This window comes from Athene noctua, chromosome 20 (assembly GCF_965140245.1).
Source record: "Athene noctua chromosome 20, bAthNoc1.hap1.1, whole genome shotgun sequence".
Lineage (NCBI taxonomy): Eukaryota > Metazoa > Chordata > Aves > Strigiformes > Strigidae > Athene > Athene noctua.
In genome coordinates, this window is record NC_134056.1 from 4,975,370 (window position 1) to 5,000,123 (window position 24,754).

The window sequence follows — 24,754 nt, forward strand, 5'->3', positions numbered from 1 at the left end:
TGCAAATGTCTTTTGTTAGTTTTGCAGAGCTCTGGGGAGGACAGGGGTGCTTTAGTCAAGTTGGGATATTGCCAGTGCACTAAACTAAGTGCAAAATGAAGTTTGTTCTCCTTTACATCCATAGCTCTGACAGCAGAGGAGTCAAATGGGCGTAAGGGAGGGTGTTCCGAGGGGTGTGTACTGGCAGTGGTGTGAGACCCTGCCAGGAGGACGCAGCAGAGCACAGTTGGTGTGGCTGAAGCACCCTGACTTTTTCTGTAGCCAGTGGCATGTAAGGGAGACATTAGTGTCCTGTAGACATTTGACTCTTTGGTCCAAATAACCAGGTAATTTCAGCGGGGGTGAGGGAACTTTAGGGACAAGTCTAAATCTCAAACACAGGTCTGAATCCATAATGAGAGGCCTTTGCTGCTCTGCATCGTGCCCTTCAGACACACAGGCAGGCTCTTTACACCCCGCTTCAGCGAGTGAGGGGGTGTTCCTCAGAAAGAAGCCTGAGAAAATGTAAAATCCCATTTCAGGTAGCTTGCCCAAGATTCATATCTGCGTGATTAGAACCCGATTGCTCCTGACTGTTCCAAGCTCTCCCCGCAGCGCTGGTCAAAGGGAGCAGCTGTAGTGCTACAGGTACTTCTGCTGGGATATGACTTCAAGGAGAGCAGAAACATCTGCAAGGGAGAGAGTGTGTACCTGTCCAAGGCTGGCTTACAGGGCTAACTCTTCAGAAAGTGCACTCAGAGAGGAAGGATCTCTAGTATTCATTTCACTGTCTTTAATCAGCCATCGGATTCAAGGTGCCAAGCAGAAGATGCATGAACTTTGATCCTTTAAAAGGCGTGTCTACCTGGGGGTTTCCAGGCACGTTTAAGTTTCCCACTGTGGTTTTCTGGGTCATTCAGGTGCTTCTTCTGGACGTGCTTACTCCCCTGCACTTGTACATTATCTTTGTCACTAGCTGAGGTCTGAGCTTTGAGGTGCACAGAAGGGGGGGGTTGGGAAATGCCTGCCCTAGCTGGTGCCTCCTGGGGTGCCCTCTTCTCAGAGATAGCACTTCCACCACTCATGTTACACAGCACGTGCCGTGGCAGCTTCTCGGCGTGGGTCACCCACTCCTTCATGCAGTCTAGAACGATGGGGATGAGGCTCACCACACCTCCATAATGATTCTTTGCCTCATCACAGCTCAGGTGATTCACAACATCATGGGGGTATCTGTGGGACAGAAGGAAACAATTGGCAGAGCAGTGTGAGCAATGCAGCCCTGGTGAGCCCACACTGCTGCCCTGAGACCCCCAGGAAGAGCAGAAATGCACAGGCAGCCATTTCCCCAGAACAAAAAGGCATGGATAGGACTGTGTCTTGAGAAGGGAGTCCCTGCCAAACACAGCCTCCCGGCTGTGGGGCTAGATGTGGAAGAGTTCAAGAGAACATACGGGCACTGGCCTCACAGAAATCAGCTCCATGCAGAGCAGGAGCAGGAGGAAGGAGGGGGTGAACTGCTTGAGCATTGTGTGGGACTTAGGGGACTAACCTGCCTCTATGTGCCCTTCCATGCACTAGCAAAAAGAACGAAAAAACAATCAAAACCCCTTTTGGTGAATGGAGGCTGGCAATGTTTTTTCCCAATAGCTGGACTAGTAAACTGGGTGGCACCTTGTACCTTCACTAAAGCCAGAAAGGTGTTGTAACAGAACTGCTGGAGAATCACAGAATCAGCTAGGTTGTAAAGGACCTTGAAGCTCCTCCAGTCCAACCATTAACCTAGCACTGACAGTTCCCAACCCCACCAGATCCCTCAGCGCTGGCTCAGCCCGACTCTTCAGCCCCCCCAGGGATCCCGGGGACTCCCCCCTGCCCTGGGCAGCCCATTCCAACGCCCAACAGCCCCTTCTGCACAGAAATCCTTCCTCAGAGCCAGCCTGACCCTGCCCTGGGCAGCTTGAGGCCATTCCCTCGGGGCCTGGCGCTGGGGCCTTGGCTCCAGAGACTCATCCCCCCTCTCTGCACCCTCCTGTCGGGGAGTTGCAGAGGGCCAGGAGGTCTCCCCTCAGCCTCCTCTTCTCCAGACTGAACAACCTGAGTTCCCTCAGCTGCTCCTCATATGACAAATGAGAAGTGGGAATGTGCATTCTTGTGTCGGTCCCCCAGCACTGACAGTTGCCCCAAAGAAACTAAGCTGATGGAGACACCTACTTAGCCCGGATGGTGCTCAGGTCGTTGCTGTGGCTAAGGAGCAGATTGCATCTCTCCAAAATGCCATCGGTTATGGTGTTACCGGAATGAGTGGTTTCCAGCTTGTGGCAGAGCCTGCTCAGATCATTGCAGATGTTTAGGAACATGTTGAGGATACGCCTGTCCGTGGAATTGTTACAGTGATGGTCCATGTAGGACTGCACCTGTACATGGGGAAAACCAGAGTCATGCGTATTAAATTATGTTTAACTGATGCTGCGAAGTTGTTTAGGTCAGGGATGAGAAGCTGCTTTCTCTTGCGACTCTGCAGGCACGAGCCACTATGGAAACTGCAACACAGCAGCAGGTAGTAAGATTTCTCGAGCATGCCCAAGATGTTTGCTTGTCATTCATCATGACAGAAGGCAGCTGGGGTGATGGATCTGCTCATCAGTACACCAGTGAGCCCTCCTCCTTCTTTGAAGAAAGTGTAGGAGTACCACAGCCAAAACCACAGCTCTGCTGCAAGCGCTGCAGAAACGGGTTGAGCGTGGGCAGAGTTTTCTGTCTGCTCTGAGTGGGGCACCCTCTGCCACTGCCACGGCTGCTGAGGCAGCGTGGGGTGTGGGGGTGAGGGCAGCGCCCAAACTGGGACTGGTTTGGAGTGACAGGGTGGATGTATTTGCACATACAGGTATTTTTGTTACTCAGAGTGAATGGCATTGCATGATTAAGAGATTAAATACCTTCTCCAAAGAAATTACAGGCACTCAGACATGAGTGGTCAGAACATAAAATACTGAATGGCTGGTTGGCAGTCAGAGCCAACCAACATCTTCAGTGCTTTCTGTAAGATTTCAAGACAAGAACCAAGTGGCTGTTCCAACAGCAGTACAGTTTCTGCATACAGAAAAGCAATGCTGTGTGCTTGGGCAAATTCTCAGCAGGTTTGTAAAAAACATAAAAAATGGCCCCTAAGGGTCCATTTCCACTACAGATCCTCCTTCCACGCTGTTCGCTGAGTGTTGTGTCCTTGCGAGTGGCAGGATTTTTTATTGCTGCTGTGAGCAGAAACACTCCTAAAGAGAATAGCATTTTAGCCTGGATGTTCACCGATGGGATAACAGGACTTCTTTTTGTCCAGATCGAGAACAGAGAGTTAATGCACCTGCATAACCAGGATGGGGACCAGGACTACAGGAACACCGGCTTGCGAGGGCTGCCCAGCTCTGCGTTGGCCAACTGCTGATGCTGAGCTGCAGCCCAGGGAGGTCAGGGGCAGCCCCTACGCTGGGCCAGTGTCATGACCACAGCCAGGGACTCACTGGGTGGTTTGCATCTCAGGCTGAAGCAATGACTGAGGGGCTTGTCTCACAAAACCACATGGGATTTGACTTTATACCCTCCTCCACGCAGAGGTCTTTAAGGAGCTGTTGCCATTGCCTGACCATGATGTGCTCTTCAACCTTTCCATCCTTCTATGCTTTCCTCTTTTCTCTGAGAATTGTCATCACTCAAGACTAAAAATGCTACCACATACAGCTTTCAGGGGTTAGAAATGCAGCCATGTTCAAGTGCAATATAATTTTTTTCTCTAGTGTCTATGTTTATGTGCAAAGAAAGCTGGCAGTCACATCAGCTGTAGGCTGAGACCACACACGCATTTGTTGCTTTTATTCTTGTGCCCTCCCATGCAAAATTACAAACGGGGTTGGGCTGATTCAGGGGAATGGTAGTGAAATAAAATGGATGTCTGGTTTTGTCCTCAGTGAACTTTCTTTCACCAGCGCATGCTGCACCAATTGCCCCCTGTTCTCCCCAGTGACGTGTTCTTTTCCCTTTCCCATCCTCTCCCTGGGGTAACACAGTTACACCCTCAGGGCTACCCGTGCAGTTGAGTTTGCCACCACTATCTTCACATGTCGCTGTACCACGATGCCATGGATCAATGTAATTGCTGAAGTTGTTACCCACGAGGTTTCAGCCCCACAACAAGCAGGACTCCCACCTCTGCTGAGAAGCAGAGTCCAAGCTTGCGCAGTGCTGCTGAAACACTGGCACTTTTGAAATCAGCATAATGTTATACAAAATCTCAATGACTATTTTCGGAAAAAAAGGTTCAGCGTAATGTCTGTTGTGATCCCCTTCAACATTATGAGCAAAGCCCTTTTATTAGAGTCAGCACTTAAAAAAGACAACCGGTTCACTTCCTAATCCTAATAACAGCTTGACTTTCACTCTGGCTTTGGCATCCCTCTTGGTTTTGTGTCTGGGTTCTGCTGTCTCAAATCCACAAGTCTAATTTTATTTAGATTTTTCTTCCCCCTCTGTCTGCAGGTGGTCTAAGTTCTTTGCACTACTTAAAACATCCCGGATATAAAAATTCCAAGACAATTCACTTACCAGCCCAGAAAACCCCTAGCCCACCTGGGACTTTCAGCCCTCAATCCATCATCCTACCTCTGTAACACAGCCATTATTTTTAATAAGCACTATAGAAAGATACAGCAGCACCGATACCAGGGGGAAGAAGCAAGCAATGCTGGTTACTACAAGCTAAGGATTACAGATTCCATGTGTGGCTGGGGAAGGAGGGTTGGTTTGGTTGTTTTCTTGTACCCTCTATTTCTGGCTGTGCCGCAGCAGTGAAATGATGGTGTTAAACTAAAACATAAAATGATGCTCAGCAATAAAATTCCTTCTCTGTAAATGGGAAGACCTAACACAGGTATTTTTCTCCCCTATTTAATCTTTTGCCACTGGTTTGCAGAGTTATACACAAATGTTGCCAAAGAGTTTTTTGTGCATCTTGCCTTAGTAAAAACATTTATTCATCCCCAAACTAGACCCAAGTGCACAACAGCACTGTGTTGGTCCCTGTTTTCGTTGGCAGAGAACTTTGTGCTGAATGCTTTGTACCTGGCTGATGCTTGCCACAGGTCTGATCATGTCATGTGCATTCTCTCGGGTGTGTTGCAGCGCTCCAATAAACGTAAACTGCTGCTGCAGGAAGAGCTTGTAGTTCCGCTCTATGTTTCTTAGAGCCTCCTTTACCTCATTCATGTTTCTCCCTCCTGGATTTTGGAAGAGAAACGAAGCTACTTTACAGCATGCAATTCTAAATATGTAATTCCATCTTTCACCTGAGTTGGAATTGTGTAGGTTAGTGGAAAACTTAAGAAAAATAAAAAAAATAAATAAGAAGAAAATAAGAGAAGATATATTGTGTCAAAGCTCTGCAGTCCCAGAGCCCCAAACAGTAAGTCAATGAGGTAGTAATGATGCTGCAAAAAGAGGTAGAGAACCCAGAGGGGACCACTGACAATCAGATGCCATAAACCCTAGTGGGTCTATTGTAAAGATAATGTGGCAATGCATCAAACGCACCGCTCTGAAGGGACCGAGGGGAGAGATGGCTTCTCTTATCCGGTGTAAAACTATTGCCCAAGCGGCTTCAAAACTCGAACATTAAAGGCAGCCAGCTCGGCGGGCACGATACGGGGCCGCGCTGGGGAGGCCCGGGGCCACGGTTAACCCCGGCCCTGCGCCCCCGGCGGGGGCCCTGCCACGGGGGGTGATTTTTCCCTGTGTTGCCCCGGGGAAGGCCTTGCCCGCACCCCTCCTCCCCGCCGCCCCGACTGCCCCGCCGCGCCCCGCCAGCCTCGTGCTCCCTCCCGCCCCCGGCAGCTCCCCGGGCCCCGCCGCTCCCTCCTACCGGCCGGCGCAGCGCGGCGGGCGGGCAGGGGCGGCGCGGCAGCCTCGCCGAGAGGGGCCGGGCGGGCAGCGGCTGACCGGGCCTTCCCCGGGCTCCCCGGCAACTCGGCCGCGCCGCCGTCGCCCCGGCAACCGCGCCGCCGTCTCCTTGGCAACGGCGCTCCGGGCTGGGGCGCGTCGCTATTCGATGACGTCACCCACCGGGTTGCCGTTCGCCGGGCTCCGAGCTAGGCGGGGCTTTTCCGCGTCGCGGGATGATGACGCAGTCCCTAGCAACGCGGCGGAGCGGTTGGTTACTAGGGACGGCCATGGACGCCTCCGCCCGGCCGCGGCCGCCGCCCATGGCCGTCTACGCGGAGGAGAAGGGGGTGTTCCAGCTCCTGCAGGTGAATGGGCCGCGCCCGGCCCGGGGGCACCGCGGGGACTCTCCCCGCTGCCCCTCCTGAGCGCGGGGACGGCCTGGCGGGCCCCGAGGCGGGGGAGAGGGCGGTGAGGCCTGTCCCCGGCGGGGGGTGGCCGGTTTCCTCACGCCCTCCGCCGGCGGCCGAGCGTCCCGCGGTGCTGCCCCGGGGGAGGCCCGAACCCCTCCGGGGTGGGCCCGAGAAGGCTCGTGGCGGGGCAGCGCCGCGGCCATTTCCCCACAGCGGTCGGTACCGGGCTCCTGTGGGAGCGCGCGGGCGGGGTCTCCGTGTGAGGGAAGATGCACCGGCCGAGGGCTCAGTCAGCTCATTAAATTATTTTAACAATAAACTGGCAATCGCTAGGGTTCATTCGTGTCATTTTTTGCGGAAGAAAGTGGCAGCCTCTGCAAGAAAGGTGTTGAGTCCCTGCAAGAAAAGGCAGGTTTGGCAGGACAGGGAGGAGGAGGAGGAGGCAGGAACAAGTGAAGCGCGGGAAGAGCCGAGATGAAGGGTTTTGCCCTTCCTGAGACACGAGCTGGTGAGGTAACGCGCGCGTTGCAGCCCCTTTATCAGCATCATCTTGCTCAAAATTGTTTCTCCTGCTGCTGTCGTGGCTTTTCTGTGGAGATGTGTGTCGAAAAAATAAACAAACAAACACACACTTCTAACATGGTTGTGGTTTCAGTAAATAGCAAGGTTGGTTTGCCTGCCTTAAAGAAAGGTACGTTTTGTTCTGTAAGTCTGGAAAAAAGCCCTTGCGTCGAGCATGGGGAGGTTTGTGCGAGCGGTTAAATATTCTGGTGCTGTTCTGATACGAGAACTTGCTAGAGAGACTCCCCCTGTGCGCCTCTGCTAACTCTGGCTATGCTGTAAGGTCTTTTTACTTTTTCAGATCTCACTGAAAAACACACAGATGCTTATTTATTTTTCTTTCCTAGTCTTTACCCCCCCCCCCCTTTTTTTTTTTTTTCGTGTAACTCAAGGCCATTTAGTATGACCAGTGTGGTGTAATATTTGTGAGTTTTTAGTGGAAATACTGTGCTTTGCATGCCATGAGACATTGAATGCAGCTGCAGGACCTCATATTACATAAAATGCTTATGGGATTTACTCAGTCTGATTTTCTTTTCATGCTTCAATTGTATTCTAGCAATATAATGGTACAAACAAACACAGCTTGAAATTATTGTCCGAAACGTAAATGTTTACAAAACCCTAAATGTGAAACCTAAAACACGAGACCCAAAATGTGAACCTCCCCCAGAGATTAACAGAACTGCTTGTGTAAAATTAAATTGAGATTAGCAGAACTGAATAAAATGAAGCATGCATGGTAAGTGCTGGTAGGACTTGGGCACAAAATAGTAGAAGTATCAATCGCTGTCAGTCTGAAAAATTTTGAATTGTAATAAGACCAGATTTTCTTTGGTTTGTTATTTTTAAAGCTGCTGATAATTGTACCAAATTCAGTTTTCTTAGTTTTAATAAATGTTGCCGTAAAGTAGCAATTTTTAAATGAACTTCCAGTAAAACCAGAAATATTACACTTTATGCTCTGTGTTACCCAGACCTCGAAGCATCAGAACTTGCATGTGGAAGAGTTCATAAATAAAATTGAGTGTTTTAATTATGTTAATGAAGTGGATGAAGTAGAAAAGGAAGATAGGCCACTCCAATAAAAGACAATCAATTGGTTAGAACATAAAATTTTATGGAATATACAGACTTTATGGAATTTACTTGCAAATATTAAAGTGTTATGACTGATTTTGAGGAAAAAATGTTCTATTCCAGTGTGAGCATTTCGGTAGATAATCTAAGCCAGACCATTAGTTGCTGTTTGATGACTAGTTTTAATTACGGACTTCTTGTCTGTGCTGAAATGTCTTCTAAGCAAATCTGTGGAATTGGTGCTTCTCAGTGTTACTTCTTTCCCTGCCTGTGAAGTCAGAGTCCTCACAGAAGATCCCCGTTGCTATCGGTGGGAGCTGAAGCAGGGCCCTGTATAACCTCAAACATTTGAGAATGGGCTCCAAAATAGACATTCAAAGAAATGCCTTAAGCCTTTTGTGTGTGTGTGTGTGTGTGTCCTGCCCCCCCGCCCCCCGCCTTGCTTTTCATGTAGGAGGAAGACTAATAGTGTTACAAAAATGAGATGTGCTGCTTTTATAACCTCGGTTACTGGTTTTGTGTTTTCTGCAGGTCTTGTCTGTTGTGCAGTCCTCTAGGCTAGTCGGAAACTTGTGGGAATGTGCTTGAGAAGGAGGTTTAACTTGCCCTGCAGAGATACTAATTTAAGTTGACTCTGGGTTTGAAACTCCTTGTATGGATTTTATATCAATGCTGACTCAACCGTTATCGACCCCAGAGTGCTCAAGCCAAACCTTTCTGGTGTCTGTCTGTATCGTAAATAAGCCAAAGCCAATAGGTTATTCTTTTATCGGCAATTTTCTGACCATGCTTTACTTCAGTTTTTCAGCATCTAAAATAGATTTCATAGTCTCAATTTTGTCCATGAAAGGGGCCTTAAGAAAAGAAATAAGCATTCATAAACTCTTTAAGATCCTCGTTGTAATCTTGCTGTAAAAATGCAATATATCATGACTGCATAGCTATGTTAAATTTCCCCTTGACTTTGTCCTATTTATTTTCAGAACATGCTTGAAGCACTATTAATTCATGAGCCGGATGATCCCATTCAGTATATGATAGACCATTTAAAGCAAAACAACGATGATGGTAAGTGAAAATTGAGACACCATAAATAGTTCCATTCCTTATTTGTAAACAGCTGTTTCAAAGCTGCGCTTCAGTTGGCAGATGATGGATAAAACTTTTCAGACTGTGTCTTGAGGGGGGAAAAAAAAAAAAAGGTGAGCATTTTGGAATTGTTATAGGTAAGATGCTTTTAATTTCTTTTTTTTAGTGGGTAATCTAATAAAAAATGCACTTTAACAGTTATAACAATGAAACCCTCTAAGGGAATAACAAAGAGTTCTAGTGTATCAATTATTAATGTGTTCTGTGCCCCATCTGATATTTCCTGTTGTCTTTAAGCTCGCTAATTACTCCTTTTGTCAGGTGTAAATTTGGTTTCCTATTCTACCTGGGCTGGCAGATTCTCTGGTTTTTGATTAGTTAGTTACTAGCTGCTGTTAATGAGTTCCACTGCTCAGTGGCATCTCAGATGAAGGAACAGTGAGCACGCCTACTTGTATGTATAACAAATCCTGGTAAATTGAATAGGAAGCCTGTATTCTGCACAATAAAAGCATGTACACTCAATCAAATTATTTGATTTACAAACTGTTCACCCTTAGGCAGATTATATTTGGATATGCACAACTGAACTCTAATTTTTGTACTGCATGAGCTGTCAGGGATAGCTGGTGTCACGTTGCTTTGATGATTCTTTAAAACCATAGTAAACCATTATGGAAGTTCTGCTGCAGCATCAATGAAATCATTATCACTAGAGGTGCTGTGAGCTCTTCGTGGTGGTGATCAGATGGATGTTGATTGAAATGCTGCTAAATATATTAAAAAAAAAAAAAATTCCTGCAAATTGTGTCCAGCTTTTTCTGATGCAGGCAGCATGAGTAACCAATCTATTTTAAAGAAAATATGTGAAAGAATTTCATGTGGTTTGATAGAATGCTAATAAAATTTCTTCACATTGAGCTAACATTTGTTCTTAAGCTCCACAGTATTATTTGAACAGAATTAGGCAGGTTTCCATTTCATGACTTCAGTACTTAGAGGCTAAAGATAGAACTACAGTAGTTGTTTGTCAAAGGAAAAACACTGTCTGCTTTTGGTCTGGAAAAACCTATTAAGAAAGGAAAGGAACTCCCAATTAAAATTAAAGCCTAAATGTTGTTTTAAGAATAAATTATATGGAAAATAATGTAACAGAAATCTGTAGCAGAGTTGATTTTACTTTTTGATCATGGCGGAAGGTGCTGACTATTTAGAAGAAAAAAACCCTTATTAGAGCCATCAGTAGAGTGATGAATTTTCATGATCTTGCCTTGCTAGACAGTTTTAGCCCTAGAGAAAATTTCAAACAGAGACGTGTGGAAAAGAAGCATTGCGTCTATCCCAGGTGTGAAGTTAGAAAACCTTTTTAATTAATAATAGGATCTAAAGTATTCTTAAAAATATAAACAAGTCTAATGATGATTATAGCTTACAACTGTCTTGAAAATCTCATAGGTCAAATGTGTGGGTAAGTGTTTGTGCTTAAGGCTCTGTACTATTGCTCTGTCATGTGTTCCTTCTAAAAATCTTAAAGAACCGTATGAAGACTGGTAATTCTTTCATATACAAAGATGCTAGTTCTCTGCATTGTATCTCAGTTTGTGATAATGAAAAAAGCTTTCAGGATCCAAGTGGCATTTCTGTGAGTTCTTCCTTTACAGTCAAACCTCTGAAGAAATGTAAAAAAGTTCTGCAAGAATGTTCATCATGTACTATGTGCTTTTCCTGTTTGACAAAGGATTTCTCTTACAAGTTCAGCAAATTTTGTTGCATTAATATTAATCATAGAATCTTTTGGATTTAAATGGAACTCAGTGAGTCCAGCTGTTCTTTTGCGTTATTCCAGGATTCATTCTGTTATTACTAAAATCATTGTTGAATGTTAAAACGTACTTTACTTGGAAGAGTAAATCCTGTAACATCTCATCAAGACTAAATATGGAATGAAATATGATTTGTTACTGAAGAAAAAGGCATTTTCTAGATTTCCCTGACTTCATTTAGCTGCTGGTTCAGACCTCCAGTATTAAATACTATTTGCTGATTGGAAGGGGTTAAACATTACATACAGTGGTGTCCCGGTTGTGCCCTTGTGTCATATGTTTAGGGAGAATGCTTTCGAGGAGTCTTACAAGTGTGCAAATGAGTAAATCAGTGAATTACACTGCCCCATCTGCTGCCAGCCACTAAGCAGAGAGAAAACCAGATTTAGTACAAAGTGAGCATTTACAGTAGCCCTGGGCAATATTAAAGCGTGATATGGTGTATATAATGGTATGTTTCGTTTTTTATCAAACGTTTGTCCAAGAAAGCTGTGTATTAAAGCTTCAATACCTAAGGGTTTTCTTGTGAATTTTAAATCATGCTCCTAGTTAAACCTCAAAAGGATCTGTGGATGGAAAGGTTTTTTGATTTTCTTTGAAGTGGTTTGAAGAAGTTGATTAGTGTTGGCACCCGAGCACTCTTTTATGACGCTGTTTATAAATAATTCCTAAGTACCGGGCTGGAGTTTCAAGGTGTTAGATTAAAAAAAAAAAAAAAAACAACCTAGGATTTAATCACATTACATTTGAAAGAAATTAGGTGATAAAAACAGCTGATGTATCCTTTTAAAGTATTTTTCTACATTGTGTACTAGTTCTGTTGCACTTGCAGGAACCAATAAGGGGGGAGTTTTTCTTAAACCTTCCAAGTCAGATAACTTTGTAGAGATGAATCTGTAATTTGGGTTTCATGTATGTTTAAAAATTGTACCTGCCCAGTAACTGTTAAGTGCATGGAAGGCCTCATAAAAATACATTTCACATCCTTCCCTGTCTGCTGCCATCAGACATTGTATCTCCCTCGATTATCAAGAGCTGAAAAGGTTTCTGGGTGAGTAGATCCCTCCTCTGTTTTGACCTATGTTACTCCCAGTAACATCGGTCCCTTCTGTATATAGTTTGGTTTGTTGGTTTGGGGTTTTTTGGTTGTTTTTTTTTTCTTTCCCAGGTTATAGGGAGAAAAAACCATCAAATATGTTAATACAAAATGGCAGTTCAAGGGATTGCAGCCCAAAGTGTGCTCATGGAAAAAGTCCCAACTACTTTCCTCCGAGTTACTCCTTTTTCCCGTGTTTGTCTTGCCTCTAATTCATTCCCAGTGAAGCTTACAATGGTAATGCCTGTTGTGTTGCCTGTATGCATTAGATTAAGAATTCCTCAGAACTGGCATCCATTTTTTGCACCTTGCCCCCTCAGGGAAAAGAGACAGACCTGCAATAGAGAAACACAAGATACAGAGATGAAAAAAAATTACTTTTAACAATTACTGGAAAAATTGAAGGTAGCTGTCAAAAAGGGTAGAGAGTGAGTGCTTAATTTTGCAATATCTAAATCTCTGAACCCTGATACAACCTATTTAGGTGAAACTAAAAAGTGAAATTGCATTTTTTGTGATGAGAGCCAAAAGCTTTGACAAAGTAAAAAGTATTTTTACTACCATACTGTGTAAGGGAAATGAGAGAAGAGACAATTTCAAGAAGTCCCATCCAATCTCAACCATTCTAGGATTACGATAATAGTCACTCTTAAATAGTCCTGTCCTGTGTGTAAAAGCTATAATATTTTTTCATCGCACAATGTGTTAAGTCTAAATCAATGTTTTGGGAAGAAAAGTTGAGCTCAGATAAGGAAACATTCGTATCTTATGCTCTGATTCACCCACTAAACTATCAATGTCTTTAAGTGTGGCATGTTTAGTCAGAGTATGAATCTCATTGACCATGGAGGTTAAAAGAAGACCTATCTGGCACTGACTTAGCATTCCCCTTTTTTTTTTCCCAGTGAAGCCCAATCCTGAAGTCTTCGTTCAGGCAGATTTCCCGCTGAAAGAATTGTTTTGTTGTGGTGACATTTATATTACGCCAGTGCAGTTGTGGGAAACTGGCTGGGATCTTTGCTGGTTTGCATCTTGACATTCACACATTCTTGTTTCACAGCTCCACGAATTTGTATACTTGGTCCACCTGCTTCTGGGAAAACTACAGTTGTAAGTACACTACCTTCGTTGTTGTAATACTGTCCACTTACCTTTTTACTTTCTCCTGAGCTCAGCACTTGTGAAAATTTTATTCTGAGAAAACAATTTTCAGAATTCTCTAAGTGATAGAAGACAAATTGAAGGATTGCATTCCTAAGGGATACGCCTTTATATTACACTACAGGTTAAATGGAAATGTTCAAGTGAGCTCTCTGAGAACTCACTCCGGCAGTGGTAATGCAACAGAATTCTGCCTTGTTTCCCCAGCTTTTTAGAAGGACTGATTAGCCTGGGTGGAGTACCACAGTTACACATTTGTGGTATTCCTGTGTTGTGGATTGCTCCATTTGCACAGCCAGTTGTCTGTCACGTCCACTGGTACCACTTAGAAAATGTCAAAGTTGTATTTGAACCACAGAGAAAGCTGACCACAGAAACTGCAGACGATGGTGGTAGTGTGTGCTAGGAAGAATGCTTTCTTCTCTAAAATCTGTGTTACAGTACAGTAGATGAAAAAGACCTTATTCAAACCTGTAGACTTGAACATCTTTAAAAGAAACTGCTTAAAGTTACACATATACTCTGTGTGCTTAAATGGAAGACTAGGAAAATGCTCTGTCTTTCTGCAGCCTTCTGAAAAAATGCTTCACTTTCTTTCCAAATATTTTGACCTGTAATTTTTTTTTTTCCTTCTTCCCTCAGGCAATGTGGCTTTGTAAACGCTTGGATGCCATACGTATCTCTCAGGAGACTTTGTTATTCAAGGAAATATTAGCGCTGACAAAGGAAGCAAAAGCATATAAAGAAAGGAAGCAGGTATGTAAGAGGATATAATAATAGTAGTTCTCATGTCACAGAAGAGGAATTATATGGCATTCCCATGATTTCTGTTGCTGAGTTGAGCAGATCGGAGTAAATATTCTATGGTGGTTTGTACATTGGGGTGTGTATATATAGGTACAGGATCTTTCAGAGAAGAAGGGTAACCTCTGCTAGATAAGAAGACATGAACAAAGATAAAAATGTGTCAGGGTGTAGCATAGGGGCGGGAGAGAAAGACAATGTCAAGTAATGGAGGTCTTGAAAGCATTAACCTTAGACACGAGCAACAGAATTGAGAGAAGTCCAGGGACGCTCAATACAATTCAAAGAATGGTTCATTATATCATTAAACAAAGCATCTTCTATTTCAGCGTGTTGGATAATCTCAATAAAACAGGCATGAATCGCTGAGGTCTCCTTCGGTACAAAATGCGCTGGAAAATATGTACACAAAGAACTTTTTTTGGTCTGACAGTGCTACTTAGTTGTGCATGCTTGATTTCTCTGTAGCACGCTACCAATAACTAACTTGGTGCATTAACTCAAAAGGATTGTGACAATCCAGTCAGTTACTGAATACCCTGGAAGCTCTCAAGCTGAGGCAAGAGCAGCCAACTCAGGAGATGGTTCAGTTCTTGGGCTGATGCTCTCTACCCAACTCCGAGTCCCCGGGTTCCTTCAGACAGGTGGAGCTTCACTGTGGGCCTCTTAGTTCAAAGGAGTTGGTCCAAAGGACTTTTTTTCCAAATGTTGTGACTCACAGGATTAGTTAACCAGCAATGTAATTGTCTTGTTATTGAAGTCTAGTGACAAGTAGATTGGAAAAATATGTTGAAAGAATATCCTGAATACACAAAAGCATCTCTGCTTCCAATTCCTGCCTTTTTAACTGATTCCTTTCTCCAGGTGTCAAGGTGTTCCATGAGTAATAAATGAAAGAAGTCTGGTTTTTATGACACTCTCTAGCAAGTCCACTAGTTTGAGTTTGTCTTTTCCCCCTTGCCACCTGTTTTCATAAAAATTTAAGCAATTTCATCTCTGTGAGAATTCCACACCCCTTCTAAATTTGTCTCAATTTGGTCAACAGCTTAATAATTTGCTGAGATGGTAGATGGTGTGATACATAGATTAATTTATTTTTCCATAGAAAATTAGGCTGAAAATAGGGTAATGTTTTATTACACTGCATTAATTAATGCAATTTGGAGATGCCTCAAGTAATATACTTAAAGATCTGAGAGAGTTTGTTGAACCCACTGAACTTCCTGGCAAAAAGGTTTGGTTGTGGCTGTGATGATATAAAATTATTCTTATTGAGAATATATACTTTGAAATCTTTGTTCTAATTATTAAAGATTGTTTTGCTTGGTTCATAAATTTCAACTTGGAGGGGGAGAATTTAAAACAAAAATTCCCTTTGGTTTAATTACTGTAATTATTAACATATTTCAGACTATACAGACGCACTTTCAAGGGTGTCCTTTTGGGCTTATTTGATTTAAAAAGATGGATGGTGCAGAAGATGAAAGTCAAAAATGTCAAGGCTAATCAGGTAGTAAGGAGAGCCCGAAGAGCAGAATCTGGTGGTGGTTTAGTACCGTGCAGTTTGCCTTTGTTTTTGAGATGTTAGATCCTAGAAGAACGTTTTCACTAAATCATTTCTTTTGTTCTTTTATATGAGTTTGATTCTTCAAATGTAACTCCTAGAACTAGAAGGGGAACTCGTTGCTTCCTCTCGATCAATGCAAGCTTTACAGTGACTTAAAATGTAGCCAAGTTGTCATCCCAAGAGCTGTGTTTTCCCTTTCTGATTCATGTCTGCTGGCTAAATCTACTGTTGCTGTAAGTGACCCCTGGTTCTGCTGAAGCAAGTGGTAAACTTGACTCCTCTAGCATACATAACATCCATTAGCACTAAGAGAGTTTGAATGTCTATTCAGGACCAGAACAATACCTGTGTGTACTATCTTTGATACAGCCAGAGCACTAAAAAGTTGTAGGCTTGGCCAAAGCAATTTAATACATGGGAAGAGGATAAATGGGAACTAAAACAGTTTTTTGAAAGCCTGCTGTGAAGATCATATAACACAATTTAATGTTGTTGGAGGAATATTTCATGCATATAAGGTTACTGTGTCTAAATTAATCCCAGTGCCAAAGGTCATTCATTTTTAGGTCAGTAGGCCAAGGTTACTAGATCTGGACAAATGCTGCAAAAAGATCTGCAAATGTTTGTTCACATATTTTACTTATCTTTAGCCAAGCTTTCATCTCTTTTGTGTTTGCTCCCAGTGAACGTTAAAGCATTTGAGTTTTCCTGGCACAGGAATTCATGGAAGGAGTATTTAAAATATGTGATTATTCTCTGAAGCTCAATTTTTAAAGCTGGACATGCAATCATTCACTAACACACACCTGGCCACTTACTAATGAGCACAGCTCAGGTAGTGAGTTTTAAATATTGACTGTTCAAAGCAAAATGTGATCATGCTGCATGTAAAAAATATTCCAAAAAGAAGTCAAATATTTTTGAGTATTCAATAAATTTGAAGAACCACGAGCTATCACTAAATATTCCATGAACAGAAAAAGAGGCTACATTTTTGGATAAATCATTGCAAATTATTCCCTCATCTCTAGTTATTATAATGTTAATAGGAAGCACCTTCAGGTTTTTCCTATAGTGAAGTCTAATGATGAGCTATTGCATGTTTCACTTTTCCTGTTAACTGGATAAAATAAGAAGTTGAAACAGCTGTGGTAATTGTGGGATGGGTGTGCTCTTAATGCTATATGAAAGTGCAGTTAAAGTGTTTGCCTACTACTTAATGACTTAAAACTGCTGTAGAGTTGCATCATATCCCTGTGCTTTTTAAGAAGAAATATAATAAAAGAGAGGAAAACCCAAGGCATCCTTATGTATGCATGTTCAGTGTTCTAATCTATTCCAGGACAAGCCACTATGAAGGAACAAATAGGAACTGTCCCAGTCTTGTGTATACATAAAAAAGACCAGCCTTTCATGTGTATTTACATGAACAAGCTACATCTAAGCATTCATAATTCTCGGAATGCTAAACCAAATTTCTTCAAACTTGGCTGTTTTTCTCTCCAAGGTATGGACTTGGAGAAGTCACAAGTTTTTAGCTGTAGTTGTTTTCAGAACAAATATATCCAAAATTTCCAATAAAAATGTCTGGTGAAAGTGCTCTCCCCCCTCAAAAAAAGTGTAGCAGTTTTATGAAAAGATCATTGAAATACAACTCTGAGTAGATCAGGCATGTAAGTTGAAGTCTGATTGTCTCTGAAATATCGTGGAATATTTAAAATGAATCACGAATGAGTACAGTTTTTCAGCAGGATGGAAATAGTGATTAAACCAATGTGAATAGAACAGTGGTCTGAACATAAACAAAATACCACAGCAGCAGGTCTTTCCATTAACTAAACTGAATGCTGGGACAGGCTCCGAGTGCCTTAGATAAGATACAGTTCTGCAGTTATCAAACGTCTGTGTGTCACTGGCCATTATTGCAGATTTCTGGGAGGTGCAGTCCCATCTACCAGTCCCGTGATATATTTATGTGAATGTTTATGAGAGAGAAATTGTAAATGTACTATCTGATACGTATCAGAGTTAACGATTTCTAGTTGAATAATTAGGCGTTCAGCAAGCAACCTATTGAAAATAATTTTGTAGGCCACTGCTCAGTAGGAGGAAAGCTGACCAGGAAATGAGACTGGAGTTGAGCCACAGAGAGCAGAAGGAACTAAGCCACTGAAATACCCACATGTCCTTGATTGGTTTTGTGCAATAAACCCCGCTCCAAAGAGGGGACTAAGAATAGCACTGCAATGAAAGAAGTTAGTATAATTTTGGTTTAAATTGGTCTGGCTAAGCTCAGCAGAGTGGACCTCCGGCAGTCGCTAGCCTGTCTTGACATGACACATCAAAGAAGAAAGAAAGACACTAGCTGCTTCTGATAGCAGCATGAGGTACCTTTGGAAGGTGACAGACTCAAAGCTGCAGACCTGGGCTCCAGCAGCAAGAGGCTGCAGGAGGCTTTGACACACCACCCTATGGGACCTGCTGACTTTCAAGAAACACAGCAATTTCTTTCCCTTTTTCTCTTTCACCTGCTTGAATGTTGCCTTATGAATGGCTGATATTAGGAAAGGCACTGAGAACTGGGGACAGTAGATAAAAACAAAACCAGAAAATCCACTGCCTGACTGGGCCACCTTGTCCGTTCCACAGCCAGACTGGTCTCTCTTGTGTATTCTGGAATGCCTTCTCCACTCTAAAGTGACTCATGTGGTAGCACTTCCACCATTTCTGGTGAAATCATGTCGTGATACAATGAAGAAACAATTGTTTCATTATTAGGAAATCTTTTCACATAATCAGCTACATTTTCATTATATCAATCTACATCCTTCTGTATAATATAAGTCTACAGAAATACTCTTTATTTAGGATTATGCCCTTCAGACTGTTTGATTAAAAGAAAGAGATGGGTACCCACAATATATGGAACTTCATGGAACGGAGAGTGAAGCCCACCTTGTTAAGTGAAAGATAATTTTTTGACTTGGAAAGTAGAGAACCTGACTACAGAATTTTTTTCTGAGCATTCATTTTACCAATAACAACAGAATGGATGAGACTGAGACAAAGCATTTAATCAAGTGATTAACAGCTGTTCTGACTGTTATGGCCAATGGTTTAGACTTTACCAAGTTCAACTGGCTAACACAGAGTTTGTTTAACCAAGTTCAGTGTAGAATGAAGGCCTAAATTAACAATATAGTGAAGAAAATTCTTCCAAGAAGGAAAGAAGGGTATCGTTAATTTCTAGTCAGGAAATCTAATATAATAATGGAACAATTACTAGGAACAGGGAACGTGAAGTCTGTGGAGGAACTTTATTTTTCTGTCAGATAGCAAATACTGACTTACAGAACATCTCTAGATAAAGGCAAAGCAATAGTCACAGAAAGAAATAGCACTTCTGAAAATATTGGCATATGCAGTTTCAATTCTGTTTCACAGTCCTGAGTTTAAAAATAAACTTTAACATTAAAATTAACCATAAAGTTTATTTTAAATTTTCTGGATGATGAAGGAGCGAGAGTTACTTGAAACAATGAAACAAACCTGAAAATCAGACTCTCTTATTTGAGATTCTCATTGTCTCACGTGATGGGTGTTAAGGTCGCTATCGCTGAGTCCACTGGCATGTGAAGCAGTAGTGGGTCAGATACTTGCGGTAAAAAGGACTACTTGGAGATGTGATGTTCTTAGGGATCCCTTTGCAGGTCTGATGTCCAGTGTGTGTGTTACTGTGCAAAACTTGGCACTGCTTCCATGTCTGTGTGCAGAAAGCATGGATGTAGGCTTTGTGTTCAGCTTACCTTTAACACTGATTTCTGTGCCCTTATTAACTCCCTGATATACTATGTTAATGACCTGAGACTTGCACAGATTTATTTATTTATTTTTAAGAAGACATCTCACTTCACCTTTAACCGGAATATGCCTGCATGGTAAAATTCCTTTTGAACTCAATTGTGAATATTCAGCCTTTTTTTTTGTTCTTTCTTTAGAAAATTCCCAATGCGCTTTGGGCCAATCTGATCCGGGAACGTCTGTCAAACGTGGACTGCATCAAACAAGTAAGAATTGCTCCTCAGAGGGCCGGTGGATAAGCACTTACACAACTCGTGCATAGTAGTTAGCATTCCGAGTCCTGAGCAGAGGAGGGAATGGGGGCAAATCATCGGGGGCTCTGGAGCGGATTGCTTTCTTGAACATCAGCAGAGGGAGTTTGGAGCTTTATTAACAGGATAAAGGGGAGGATGAGAGTATGCATATGCTAATCTTCTAGCACAGAGATGATCAAAGGCTGAACAAGCGTAGCTTTGTTGATTGCCTGGGGCAACTGGCAGAGATACAGTGGACAAAACAGATAAACAGAAAATATATAAAAATCAATATGTTGAGATTTTTAACTCTTGTTGAGGAAAGGCAGAAAAAAGAGTCTAACATTACTCATTTCAATTTTCTTTATTTCTCATTGTGTCTTTTTTTTTCTTCCTGTGTTAGGAAAAAGTGCATTTGAATATTTTCCCTTCTAGGTAATAATTAATATGTTCACTGTTAGTTTACACAAATAGGCAACTGAATAGGTTTGGCTGTATTCACAGATGTGTGGCTACTTTTTTTTTTTTTTTTCCCTGTGTGTTTAGCCTTAACATAAGTAGACAATTTTTAACACAGAACCAAAAGAGAACTTAAGTAGGTTAATATTGGTTGAAATTTAGGTCTGGACTCAAGGAAAGCAAAATCTCTTTTATGTGTTCCCTTTAAAATCTCAGATGTTGTTATGGTTTATTGAGTCCCTTATTAGCCCATTATAAGGGATTATTTGTAAGAGACATAATCTAATGGATAAAACCCTGTTTCTAAACAGTGCTAAAATACACACTACACATTACTTGATGCAGTTCTTGAGAGGAAGAAGTCCAGTCCAAAGTAGGTGTTAACGTTCATGAAGGACTAACTAGCTTTTTTCAGACGAAGAGTATGTGATTTCAGAGCAGGCACTCTGTCACACGCACACCTCTGGGTCAGGGGATAACTAGTACTTCCTGACCTCATAGAGAGATTGCAAGGCTCATAGTTTTAATAAAATCTGTTGCATCTCAACATCATCACTATCTACCTTGTTGGTTGAATAAAGCAGGGCTGGTAATTAATATTTCATTGAAGTGTGAAAATTGCTTCCTAAAGCTTCTCAACATTAGTCACTGAAAGAAACCAGAAATGCGGAAAACCTTATATCTGGTACTTCTTTCTCTGTCTCCATGATTTTTGGTGTAGTCTGCAATGATCTGCACGCTGGATCCTTCCGTCCATGTAAAATGAAATAATCTTGGGGACTGGTCCATTGCCTTGCAGTTTTTAAGATGGTAATTCTCTACAGAGGTGTCTGTAGAGAAACATCAACAAAGCTAGCAAGAAGAATTGAAAAAAAAATTTGCCCCTGATTGAAGGTTTTGGCTTTTAGAACTCAGATTGCCAAAGAAGCCTTCATGTGCTTATGTGCAAAGTCAACTACCTTAGCTAAAGCCACTGATGGAAGTGGCTTTCAGTGCACCTGCCTTGTGTAAGCTAGACCAGATGGTCAAATACAGTGTATGAACTGTGGAAAGAATCACTTGGTCAGGATGGTAATGAATAGCTGGAGATGTAATCTTTGAAATTACTCCTGCCTGAGAGCTTTGATAGAGGACATGTCTTTGTCGTATTTCTGTTGTGAGCATATACCTATAGCAAAATAGGTAGTATGCTGGTCTCTGAGCAGTAGCTTAGTACTAGCAATAGCTAAACTTTCACCTACCCCATTATCTAATCCACTGGTTGCATGAGAATTTAATTTGGAATACTACCTGCTGGTGTTTAATGTTACTGAGAAAAGTCATTAAACGAAACCAAACCTTTCCTTGCCCAGCTTAATCTTGTTCTTTTGCCAGGTCATAGAAGAGTACATGACAGTGCCCTTATTTGCACTGGGGAGTGTCTTGCTATAAAGTTCTTCTTTTTCTGTCAGTAGAGAAAGCTCTGAAGGAGTAAAAATAATATTGTGGCTGATGTTTGAACATTTTGTTGCATTTTTAGGTAAATCCAGGCTTAACAAGAGACTGTAACAAAACTTTGGCATTGGCTCCCATACGTATTTACAAATGACAGTATAGGACTCCTCCTCCTCCAAAGAAATGTGAGCAATTGTTTTTATGAAGGGAAATTCAGAAACCTAGCTCATCTCTAAATTATTCTAGATTTATCCCAGATATAAACCCCATTGACATTCATGGGGTTGAATTCCTGCAACTTTGGAGTAACATAGTGATGAATTGAACCCTGCACTTTTAAACCACACCAGTATTTGCTTCCATGGGGAATTGCCAAGACGTTAGGATTTTAAAATACACTGGCAACTCTAAACTGCAAAGTGTGGATTTTCCTGATGCCCCCTCCTGCCTTCTTTCCACATACTGTGAACTAATAAAATCTACTTCACCATGCAGATGAGACACATGTTTTAGGCAAAATTCACAGTGCTGTTAGTTCCAATTCTTATTTTCTTCCTAAACCTAGCTGTTGTTTCTCTTTGAGTTCCTTTCTACACATGATCGAGGACTGGGGTGAATGTGGAAGAATTGGAAGAATTTCCTAGTTCATTATGTTTAAGAACACGACCCCCTCCTTTTCCAAATGGACCCTTTTTTGTGTGGTTTAGGATCCTGTGTTTCTTGCTCCATGCTTCATCATCTGGGAGACTGAAACAATGATTTTTGGATCCTTAGAATGAAAGGAGTAAAAAGATTTGTAGAAAACCTAAAGGTTATACATTTTTCTCTACAAAATACTGTATACCTTACTCTGTCTATTAATTTTGAATTTACAAAGTAGAATTAAACTTTTGCATTGTTACTCACTGTGCTTGAATTATATGGTTCCGTCTGCTTTCTCTTGCAGGTCTTTTTAGCTGAGCTATTTTATTTTATTTTGAGTCACAATAGTTATTTAGCACTCCAGATCAAATATCTGGTAGTATTTAATGTATTTGTTTGTCTGTACTAAATTCACACAGGACTTAGGCCTTTCAATTGCCAGGAGAACCTGTTTAAAAACAGGGATGTGGTGTACCATCTTGCTCATTTTTGTGGCATTTTGAATTAAAGAGTGTAGCTGAGGAACACCTGAGAAATCAATATTGTCAGCTCTGGATATACTAGCAAACGAGCAGCAAAAAAAGACTATGAATGTCAACATTTTTTATGTAAGCAGTGCAATGAGATATCATGGATATACAGCAAGTCAGCTGATTCTATGATTTACTACCTTGTCTTAGTGGCAAGATGTGGAACATCTATCTCAAGTCAAACTTCTCCTCTAGTGAGTATGTTTAAAATATCTTTAAACCTGTAGAAATGAAAGTAAGTTAGAAAGATGATAAACCCAAGAGAGAATCCGCTCTTCTGACTGCTAACTGCCAGGCTTTAGGCTGGTTTCAGCCCCCAAACACAGGCTCCCTCAGCTTAACACTAACAGCTTCTCTGGTTGTGCTACTTGGAGTTAGCAGGTAGGATAGGGGAGATGCCAGGGTACCCCTGGTATTTTCAATAGCTTTGGTTAAATAATTTCTCACATGATATCTCAAAGGTAGTAATCTTGGGGCAATCTGTCCTCTGATAATCTCTGGAGTAGAGCTGTTGGATGGCAGTAGTTGCTGTAAACTAGCATGTAGGTGAGTAACTCTACAGTTTAGGGCTTTTTATAAGACTAGCTCTAAAACCTATCCAACAGACTTATTTTTCCACATAAGTCTCTTTGCCCAATTAAAAGAAGGCGTGTTTTCAACAGCTAATTTTTCCAGTGTTTATTGTGATACTGTTACAGTGAGTTTTACTAACCATCAGCATATAAGCAATATCCATTGCTCTCCAAAGGCCGCATCCACACGATGCTTTTTTTTTTTGCCCCATGCTTTCTGTAACTGTTGGCATGATTCCAGTTCTCCTTTTAATGGTGAGGGAAGGATCTCTCAATGACTGTTATTTTAAGTATTAGGTCATGTAAACTCTGAGTAAGGTGACAAAGTGGTTAAAATGTCAACAGCTGCAGTGTCCTGCCGACATTTTATGTTCCTGTTGTTATCACCAGCAACATTGAATCAGTGCTGGATATGTTAGAGAGCTGGGGGGGAAAACAAACCCTTTATAAACCTTCCCTGACATTCAGCAAGGATGGAGTGGGTGTTATTGGTCTAGTTGAGTTTTCAGCTATTTTTAGGAAAAACACATAACTGACTTTTCAAAGTTCTGATGGTTATCAAAAATCTTTTCATTAATTGATACTAATTTGTGGTCAGTAAAACTTCCTCGCGGTGTATACGTCTTTTCAATTTGAAAGCAGATCTATGCCTTTTAATTGCAATATTTTCCCTGTGTGATTGGGCATAGAATTAATACTGTGGATTTTTTACATCATTGAACAGATTTATGCCATTTCTTTCAAAACATGAGTCAGCGGGTTTTTTTAAACTGAAAATGTTAATAGATTAGGAGCAGTATGTTGGACCAGAGTACCACCAGCTGTTTGTTTTATTTCTCCTTGTGGTGTCATTGGCTTGGCATTAATTGTACAGCTTTCATCCCAGTGACAGTAGGAATACAGAATTTTTTGTGCCATTGTTTTGACACTCTCAGGTTTATAGATGTCACAGGCATTCTCTAAGGAGAACATTTTTATTGATCAACAGCTCTGCTGAGACTCTGTTATGTGTTCTTTAATACAAATGTAGTTAGGACTGCAAGGGATCAGACGGGTAGGTCTTCCAACATACGCAGAAAACTTATTGCAAGCGTTATGTTAGAACCTGGGACTTGTGAAGCTGATATGAAGACTTTTCATCTTACAGGGTTAGTACATGGTGGCTACGGCACCTCTGACTGCTGGTGTGGGGGGAATTTATAGAATTGGAGGAGGCTAGTGAAGAGATTGCTGTGCGATGGCGTTGTGAGAGAGCGAGCTGAGCAGCCTTACTGATGTTTTAGGACCGTTTAGAAACTAAGCTTAGTCCAGTGATTCACACAATGAGTGGCAGAATTACTTTTGATTGGTATTAAACGGTTCGGAAGGGTAGTGGCTAACCTTGAAAGGGAAGGCAAAGAGAGCAACGGCTACTGGTTCTTTTTGGGTTTACCCTCGCAAATAAAGATCATTGTGTTGTCTCTGTCAAACCCCATGCAAGGATAGTGATGTTACATAGATTTATCTGGGGAGAGATTCTGCCTAT

General features: G+C 41.9%; 2 protein-coding genes across 2 annotated transcripts in view; one reads left to right on the plus strand and one right to left on the minus strand.

Annotated features, from left to right (window-relative positions):
- Positions 1 to 705: 705 nt before the first annotated feature.
- SPACA9 (sperm acrosome associated 9) lies at positions 706 to 5,991 on the minus strand. The gene is made up of 4 exons (XM_074923881.1): positions 5,888 to 5,991; positions 5,092 to 5,246; positions 2,194 to 2,396; positions 706 to 1,212 (listed from the first exon to the last, which is right to left on the minus strand). Exons 2-4 carry the CDS (start codon positions 5,233 to 5,235, stop codon positions 828 to 830), a joined length of 732 nt encoding a protein of 243 aa, XP_074779982.1. The 5' UTR covers positions 5,236 to 5,246; positions 5,888 to 5,991; the 3' UTR covers positions 706 to 827.
- Positions 5,992 to 6,165: 174 nt separating this feature from the next.
- The window catches only part of AK8 (adenylate kinase 8), a 72,001-nt gene continuing 53,412 nt past the window's right edge, over positions 6,166 to 24,754 (plus strand). Inside the window, exons 1-5 of the mRNA XM_074924114.1 lie at positions 6,166 to 6,272; positions 8,942 to 9,026; positions 13,027 to 13,076; positions 13,770 to 13,883; positions 19,497 to 19,565. Coding sequence (XP_074780215.1) covers positions 6,195 to 6,272; positions 8,942 to 9,026; positions 13,027 to 13,076; positions 13,770 to 13,883; positions 19,497 to 19,565 — 396 coding nt within the window. The 5' untranslated portion in view covers positions 6,166 to 6,194. The remainder of the gene's footprint in view (positions 6,273 to 8,941; positions 9,027 to 13,026; positions 13,077 to 13,769; positions 13,884 to 19,496; positions 19,566 to 24,754) is intronic.